The sequence below is a fragment of the Anopheles aquasalis genome, chromosome 3 (genome assembly GCF_943734665.1).
Source record: "Anopheles aquasalis chromosome 3, idAnoAquaMG_Q_19, whole genome shotgun sequence".
Lineage (NCBI taxonomy): Eukaryota > Metazoa > Arthropoda > Insecta > Diptera > Culicidae > Anopheles > Anopheles aquasalis.
In genome coordinates, this window is record NC_064878.1 from 2,370,842 (window position 1) to 2,380,000 (window position 9,159).

At 45.7% G+C, this 9,159-nt stretch overlaps 3 protein-coding genes across 3 annotated transcripts in view; 2 read left to right on the forward strand and 1 right to left on the reverse strand.

The window, feature by feature from the left end:
* Positions 1–2,570: 2,570 nt before the first annotated feature.
* LOC126575665 (venom serine protease-like) lies at positions 2,571–3,909 on the reverse strand. The gene is made up of 3 exons (XM_050236473.1): positions 3,427–3,909; positions 3,260–3,362; positions 2,571–3,199 (listed from the first exon to the last, which is right to left on the reverse strand). Exons 1-3 carry the CDS (start codon positions 3,880–3,882, stop codon positions 2,571–2,573), a joined length of 1,188 nt encoding a protein of 395 aa, XP_050092430.1. The 5' UTR covers positions 3,883–3,909.
* Positions 3,910–5,716: 1,807 nt separating this feature from the next.
* Positions 5,717–7,037, forward strand: LOC126575933 (venom serine protease-like). The gene is made up of 3 exons (XM_050236950.1): positions 5,717–5,953; positions 6,030–6,351; positions 6,415–7,037. The coding sequence occupies exons 1-3, from the start codon at positions 5,717–5,719 to the stop codon at positions 7,035–7,037; spliced, it is 1,182 nt and encodes a 393-aa protein (XP_050092907.1).
* A 924-nt stretch (positions 7,038–7,961) lies between these two features.
* The window catches only part of LOC126575393 (uncharacterized), a 7,515-nt gene continuing 6,317 nt past the window's right edge, over positions 7,962–9,159 (forward strand). Inside the window, exon 1 of the mRNA XM_050236070.1 lies at positions 7,962–8,116. Coding sequence (XP_050092027.1) covers positions 8,068–8,116 — 49 coding nt within the window. The 5' untranslated portion in view covers positions 7,962–8,067. The remainder of the gene's footprint in view (positions 8,117–9,159) is intronic.

The following is a 9,159-nucleotide window of genomic DNA, read 5'->3' on the forward strand; positions in this document are numbered from 1 at the left end:
TGCCAAAGCCTGCTTTGGTTTTTGTATGAAAAAAAGACACATTCATCGTAAATGTTGGCCATTTTGTTTAGTAATTTGCAAAACTTTTACTCATATTTGTCGCCATCACGAAGCGAAATTACAGTGTTCCATGCCGTGGGTTGATACTGGTTTGATAATATTCTCTCGTCTCGGTTTTCCGCTTAAAGCACTCGATAGAAGCACCGACCGTTACCCTGTCGGTGGTTTCGCCGGAGTGAAACATCGGTAACACCACTAACCACAGCCCTGGACACCGATGCCTCAACATGGAGGCTAAGCTGAGGCCACAGCAGCGACGACCCACCCAGTCGCTCCCGAAACTGACAACCAGTCCGTCCAGCGGCCTCCCTACGGAAGAAGACAACGCACAGGAGCAGAAGTCAAACGGTCTCGACACCGGCACCAACACCGACCATATCGCCCCCACCGTGGGCCGATGTTGTGGCTTCCGATTGCGCAGGAGCGGGGACATGTCAATTAAAATTTATTCCCACTTCGTACGGCAGCTGTTACGAATTCATGTTATTATACCAATTAACCTGTCATGCTGACCGCTAAACATCGCCCTATTTGCCTCCTAGAAGCCTCGATCTGCCTACAGATACGTTGGCAGATACGGCAAACGGACCATTAATGATTTCATGCTTATCGTTTAAAGATCCACCTAGCACCTCGTGCAAGGAAACGGTCACCAGCATAAAGCAGCACCCCATCTCAAACCCATAACCGATTGATTCTCATGCCACAAAGGCAAAGTTAATTCAAATTCATCCATCCCGTTGTGCCCTTTGCTTGTGATATTATTATCCCACTTTATCTTTCCTATCAACGGACGGCAGACTGTCGCTCAAAACTATCAGTGTCACTGGAGTGCTCTCGACTGTGTCTCTGCTCTGTTTAACTCTCCCGAGGAAATCACAGTTGCCTTTGGGTTTGAAAAGTTGGTCTTGAGCGAAGCGTTTGGAAGAAACTCCAAACTGTCACTGCCATACAGGTTTGCGTCAGATGGGCGAGACAGGACACCACAAAGCGAACGATACTGACCCGCTTTGGTCATAACTTCTTCTTCTCTGGCCAGCTCGTTATCTGATGGCTTTAATCTTGCTTAAATAGCAACCAATATTGAACGCTCAATATGCGAATCCGATGGACACATAAACATTTCTTATGCTTCTTGATTTATTCTTGACTGCAAAACTGGTGGCCTGTCTGATTACCGTTCATTTAGCATTCAATGATTCGGCTTAAAGGACGATCAAACATTTCTTTTGGTGCACAAGTTTCCCACAACACCACCTCACTTCCCTTCCATCTCACAACTTTCGGTCGAGGGAATTTCTTCCCTCCATTGCACTACGATTCACATCGAACAGAGTTGTCGTTGAGGGACGCAGGGATTACTCACAAATTCCGGCGTCCAATGTAAAGCAGGGGAGGGGAAAAAGTGTCAGCTTTTATGCTCGAATTTCAAACATAAAATCGCTCGCAGACGACACAGTGCCGCTGGACGATACTCGAGAACTCGAAACAGGTCAAGTTGCCCCGAGTCAAAGTCCGACACGAACGGCTGGGAATTTCATTGAAGCTTCGCTCGTTCTACTAGGCATCGGTCATACCCAAGATTTCATTCGATCGACAGAGCGGGGATTTAACTTTCTACTTAATAATTAAAAATGTTGAGCAAAGTTCAATACTCTCTTGGGTTAGTGAACTGATCGTAGCGCGGCTTTGCAGCCATCCCGATGGTTTTTACCGAATCGAACTTGTCGCGACAGCCGCTACTGTTGCCTTGTTGAACTTGAAATAAATTAGATGCTAATTATAAACGGCTCATTTCACTCCAATGCCACACCTTTTAGGAGGGACTTCGGTATTTAATTTTTTATGTGACACATATTTTTAACCTTTTTCCCTGAATGCTGATCCTTTCAAGAGCATTTAGTAAAACTTTTGGGCCAATCGAAGCAAAACTGACAAAGTTATAGATTTTTAAAAATCCGCGTTTCACACAAGGCTCCATGCAGCCCGCTACTTTGAAGCGCGTATCCCAAAACCAACGATTTCAAAGTCGGTGCCCATCGTACCGCAAAAAGTACTGGACAGATCGGTTTGAAATTTTTAACTCATAATCTGCACACTCTTTGCCAGGTAGCCCGGTCTCTGCCAAAAATCAAAACATAAGAAATTCAACAAAAACTTGACGGGGTTTTCTAGATAAATTTATAATCTTTTTAACGAATATCAATTTTTGTATTACAGATGACCTGTCATGTACCTTTTCGACGACGCACCATCAGAAAAATTTCTGATGCCATGGTAGAAGTTTTTAATAAATCTTCCCCAAAATAAAACTAAATATTCTTCAAAAGTCGTAGATTAATATGCCATTTACTTGAAACAATAAAGGTGAATAGTTACGTCACAAAAAAACGTCGAAAACGGGCCTTTTTTGGCCCGAAAATACCGAAGTCCCCCTTGAGCAAATCAGTTTATTGGTAAGCTTTGTAGTAACTTTATTTCTTCAAAACAGTTACCTGCAACTCGTTATTTTACTTTTCACAGAAAGTGTAACCGGTGTTTGTTACAATCCAATCCAGGAACGATGTAACTCTCGTATTAACACTTGGAAAAGCAGAACCACAACCTACCCCAAAGCCCACAATTCCCACCTCGTACACCAGCTGGCTGTTCGGGTCGATGTAGTACAATGGGCCACCGGAATCATTCTGACACGTATCATTTTTCGTAGAGAAGGCACACAGCTGGGTGGGTTGAATCGTCCGCGAAAGCCTCGTTGAACAGTCCGTTTGTGCAATCACGTTCAGTGTCGTTTGCAGCAGTTCCGCTGACATTGGTGCACCGAAATCGATCGTACCCCAGCCGAGGGCCGTAACAGCGGCACCAGTAAAAGTGCTCGTTCCGAAGCGGAACGGAAGACACACGCGCCCAACGCCTGGATTGAAGACGATCGTGTTGGTTGTGCGCACGAGCGCTATGTCGTTCGTTTTGCCCGTCGGATTATAGTTCGGGTGGGATATAAAGCTCGACAGCAGCATCACCACGGAGTAAGGCGTATCGGTTCCGATCTTGACGTTTTGATCACCGACCAGCAAAGCTGTGCCAGTTACCGTTCTTGTAAGCAAACAATGAGCGGCGGTTAATGCGTGGCGATCAGTCACTGTAAAGACAGAATTGTTTATCGATATCCCTTGTATCAAATCGCGCATCCATCACGTACCAATGGTAGAGCCACATACTACCTCCTTTGATCTTACGTCAACCAATGCCGACATCATAGGGTACTCGTTGGCTTTCGTCGGGACACCATTGTAGATCGTAGCCTGCAAGATGTTAAGTGAATAATCGAAAGTGGCAAAAGTGTTGCTGCCGCTGCGCATCTTTTACCGTTTTTCGTCTTCCACAGTCACAAGGAATCTTGACGGCTGTTATCTGACACCGGAACCGTCCGCCAGTGGTGCTGGTGCTTCCCAGTAAAGCCACCACCAGCTTGTTATAAGATGTCTGCACATTGAACGTACCCGTTCCGCATCGTAGCTGTGCATCGGCTAGATTAGAGTCACCGCTAAGTGATACGGCCAGCTTGTCGTAGTAACACCCCGTACTCGAAGGAAGATACATATCATAACACTGCACGTACAGATAATAGCCAACGGGTGCGTTTACGGTGTAGCGACACTTTGTACCGGGGGTGTAATAGTTGGGAAAGTTGGGCGACTCAATGTAGCCTGTTTGACCCGCAGCGTAGTTATAGATCAAATCGCAGGATCCATACTGACCCGCGACAGAGGCGATCGTCGTCGTCACTAAGATCACCCCACAGCTTACTAACCAACCAACCATGGCTCTAATGCTCTCTTCTATCGTTATGACCGATCACGTTCGATCTCGAAACAACTGCAGCATCGCTGCGAAGCTACCGTTTTAAGCTCTCGCATTTACTGTGCGATCGAATTGGATCATCCCGAATACGTGCGACACGCTCAAACCGCACAAACAGCTGCTCAAATAGACACTAGCGACGTTACTTGCACGAGCCACGATACGAGATATACAACTCTTTATTATCCATGCATCCCTTTACGTTGTTGGCTGTTGTCGAACTCTAACAAATTAGGCCATTGACGAATGACAATAGCGTAAGCGAGAAGCTAGCCAAAATGTGTATCAAAACAACCTTTTGCAGTAAAAAAAATGGTTTAGCATCTTTACAAGAACCTCCAAAGTACGATTCATTCCAATACCAAATAAAGCGAGCCAATAACTCTCTGAGGTTTCGGAGAAGTTGTTGTTGTGGACATGTGTGGACGTTTACTGAAACATATGTTTTCAAATTATCTAACATATACACTCACTGTTTATCAGCCGGTAGCAGGCCGGGCTTCGATCGCAGATAGAAAGAGTTAGATGCGGAGGAGAGGGCTCCTTACAATCCAAAGATAACAATCCATCTTGTGTATTCTCGCTTCCGTAACGAAAAAAGAATAGCCTTTAAGCTCGAATTTCAAACATAAAATCACTCGCAGGTCAAGTTGCCTAGAAATTTGATTAAAGCTCCGCTTGCACTCCAAACGATCCGCGTAGGCATCGGTCATACCCAGGAGTACATTCGTTCAACAGAGCGGGGATTTAACTTTCTACTTAATAATTAAAAATGTTGAGCAAAGTTCAATACTCTCTTCGATAAGGGAACTGATCGTAGCGCTGCATTGCAGCCACCCCGATGGTTATTTACCGAGTCGAACTTGTCTCAAACGCCGCTACTGTTGCCTTGTTGAACTTGGAATAAATTAGAAGCTAATTAAAAACGGCTCATTTCACTCAATGAATTGCATGGTTCAAGGAAATCAGTTTATTGGTAAGATATGTCGTAACTTTATTTCTTGACGGCCGTTATCTGGCAGTGTAGTTAACGATGGAATCGCAGTTTCCATACTGAACCGAGGCAGAAGCGAACGTCGTCGTCACTAAGATCACCCCAAAGCTCACTAACCAACCAACCATGCTAAGGCTCTCTCCTATCGTTAGCACCGATCATGTTCGATCACGAAGCAACTACAGCATCGCTGCGAAATTACTCTTTTATTCTCCTGGATTTACTGTGCGATCGAATTGGATCGTCCAGAAAACAGCTGCTTAAACAGAGACGTTTCTTGCAAGAGGCACAATACGAGATATACAACTCTTATTTTCTATTCATCCTTTGCGTCCTGTTGCCAAACAAATTAGCAACAAATCTAACAAATTAGGCCATTGACGAATGCCATGGCCATAGTGTATGGCGTCTTGGTGGCGAGAAACTAGCCAAAATGTACAATGTCAAACATCCGTTTGCAGTAAAAAAAATGGTTTAGCGAAAAAGTCATTACAATAACCTCCAAAGTACGATTCGTTCCGATGCCAGATAAAGCGAACCAATAACTCTGTCGTTCGGAGAACTAAAACATCTGTTTTTAAATTACCTAACATAAACACTCACTGTTTATCAGCCCAGGCACCAGGCCGGCCTTCGATCGCAGATGGAGACAGTTAGATACGGAGGAGGTGGTCTGGAGAGAAGCCCCCCAAAGATAACAATCCATCTTGTGTATACTCGCTTCCTGCACAGACGGATTGTATTGGTATGGCGTACGTTCATTCGGACACCGAAAAGCTCAGTCCGTTGTGCTATTTTATCATGCTCGGTAGCAACTTTCTTATCGCTGCTCTCGTGGCGTCCATTCCGTTGGTGACAGTGAATGCTCAGTTTACCGGATGTGACAGGAAAAAGACCTTCACCAGTGGCGAGGTGTTTTATGTGGAGTCTCCCAACTACTCCAACTACTTTCCACGGGGAACCAATTGTCGCTGGCAGTTAACCGCTCCCGCTGGTAACACTCTGTACATCAACTGTTACGATGTAGTGCTAGCATCGGTAATCATTCTAACTTACCAGGAGCTACACGATTCCCCACGAAGCAATGGTCCATTTTTTATTGTTTTCTTTTCAGTCAAACTTGTGCGCTGCCGATAGGTTGGAGGTTTCCCTGCGCAATGATCCAACGCTAGCATCCGCGACAAAGTACTGCGGTCGAAAGGCTTTCACGCTGCAGACCACGGGAAATCAAGCGACAATGGCTCTTCGGACGATCAGCACCACAAGCGGTGGCCGATTCCGGTGTCAGGTAGTGGCGCAGGCTCCGAAATGTAGTTGCGGTCTGCGAAGAACTTCCAAAATCGTCGGTGGAGTACAAACACGTGTCAACGAGTTTCCATCGATGGCTGGTTTGGTTGACTCAACGTCGCGCAATGTTTTCTGTGGTGCAACGATCAGTAAGCTATTGCTGTTGCTCGTTCTAGAACCACAATTTCACTGTCACTTTTTTAACATTACAGTTTCGGAGTATCACGCCATTACGGCGGTTCACTGTATGGCTGGACGAAGCATTTCGGCTGTTGGACTGCTGGTCGGGGATCATGATCTCTCTGTGGGAACAGACACCAGCTATTCGGTGTTGATGCGTCTTGCATCATTCACCAACCATCCATCCTACCGGAGCTCCCCGTCTACCAATGATATCGCCATTGCACGCACCGCCGATCGGATCGTCTTCAATGCAGCAGTCGGTCCGGCCTGCCTTCCATTCCGATTCTCTACATCATCCTTCGTAGGTGCGGTAGTGGAAGCGACTGGCTGGGGTACACTCGACTTTGGAATGCCAGCCTCCAAGGTACTGCAGAAGGTATCACTCAACGTTATCTCGCAACAGTCGTGCTCTTCTCAAATGCCTAACATCGTCGCGTCGCACATCTGCACCTACACGCCAGGCCGTGATACGTGCCAGTACGATTCAGGTGGTCCCTTGTTTTTGACATCCAGCGGCTACCTCTATCTAGTAGGCGTTGTTAATTATGGTACTGGCTGTGCGACCAACAAACCATCCGTTAGCAGCCGCATTACTTCTCATCTATCGTGGATTCAAAGTGCTACACCGGGTATAAATTACTGCAATCCTTAGACTCCTTTTTTTGTGAAAATATATATCCACCTCTTGAACGGTTTATCATTGCAAGCATACTATACCGCTTCTATTCCTCTACTCACAGCGAACAGGGTACGCCATCAGGAGGTATCCTATTTTAAAGTTGAATAACTCTGTCATTTTTCAGCCGATTTTAAAGAATAAACCAGTTTTAGTTAGGTTATTCTATGCCATAACGCTATGGCGCAATAAGCGCGATACTCAAGATATGATATCGATCAAATGGCCGCCTTCAGTCGGCCGTTCAAAAAGCTCCCATTTTTCATGCATTGTGCATTGCATTTGACAGCATTTAGGGAGTAATTTTTGCAATTTTAGCTCTAAAATTTGCTTTAAGTTGTTTCATAGCCTACAATTTGTTTGCAAAATTCCTGCGCCGTCATATGCGGCAAAGGAGGAACAAACCTTTTATTCATCATCGATTGCTCGATTGCAGTTTCCACTACTGACCGATTATTTTCAATGTAAAGTGTGACAACTTCAGTCCGCTCTTTTAACGTGAAATGAACAATTACTAAAATGGCATAGACTGACGTTTTAGAAACTGTCTTATTTGTCAAAATCGGCTGAAAAATGCCAGAGTTATTAATCTTTAAAATAGCATACTTCCTGGTGGCGCACCCTGTATGTTTCTCACTATCGCGACCGTAAGTAAACGAAGCGACCTAACACGTGGCGCATGCCCGGCACGCTCTGCATACGCACGAATCTCACAGATTTCGGCTGACTCGGCGCACGATGAACGTAAGGTGGTTGACTGGTGAGAGGAGTAGAGATGAGTGATCTTGCAGTAGCTTCTCACTGACCAGCACAACCACCACGAGAGGAAGCGGCGAAAATCATTTTCCGATGTTTTCCCGATCGTCCCGACCGTCGTCGATGGTCAGTCGATGGTCGATGTCCATCTACCGCGGTTCAGTAACGAAAAGAGAATAGCTTAGTGTGACCCCAGGATCAGGGTTTTTCAAATAGTGTTTTTGACTAATTAGAACGCATAATCAGTACGATGACCAAGGCAGTGAACGCTGGGTGGAAGCTAGATGGTGATGAAAAAGGTACTACCTTGTTAACACACGGTTCCATGTAACAAGAGCACAGCAGTAAGCAGTTAAATCATTATTTAGTGGACTGGCTTTTGGAACATTCCTTTCAACAGTGCGCGCACCATCATAAGTCGCAATTTCGCCGAATTACACAATTGCAATCATACCGCATTGACGCGATCGTCAAAGCCGCAAGGCCTAGTTCGGTTTCGCAATTTCCACCATTTTTCGTTAGTTCATTTAGCAGCGGGTTTGCGTGCTTGGTGTATTTTTAAATCATCAAAAAAACCGGCGCAACACACCATCGAAGCGTCGTGCGCTTGAATTAGTAGGCACTGCGATCTTGGGGTGCGCGTGTATTTGTGTGAGACCGTTTGAAACTCTCAACTCACGAACAGCTGTTGGCGCAGGTGGCCGTGAAAATCACACAAGACACAAAACACGAGGAAAAACAAAGCACACCGGATGGAACTCCCGGTTAAAAAATGGACGAATAACGATCGATCGTGGATATTAGAACCGTTCCTTTCGGTGTTAATTAACAAACATGATGAGCACGTTCCCGTAATGAATATCTATTTATCAATCCAACCGCCCTTCATGCCAGGAAGGATATTTTGCCCCCCCCCCCCCCTTCGAGCTCAAACCCGTCGACAACGCGATGAATTCAATAATTATCACAAATGATAAATTCGATTCCTCCGCCGGGAGGCGAGATTCAAATTCAATCAAACTCCCAGTCAGTCAGATTTAGCGCCAGTGCTCCCCGTACTCCCGTCTGTAGCCCCATTTTGGCTTCTGCTCACGATCTCACGGGAGTTTCATTACACCCGGAAGGGCTTTTAGTTTACGACAGCTTCACCGGGCCTCGTGGCAGCGGAATGTGATGATGATGCTGTTGCATGCTTACAATCAGATTCACGTACACGGGCTTCTACCTAAAGACCAGGAGCAGATCGCGCCCTGGGAAAGGAGAGACGCACGTTTTCTCCCTTAATTGAAGGTACGGAAAACTTTTCCACTTTTCCAACCCATCTTCGTCGCCCTCTACGTTC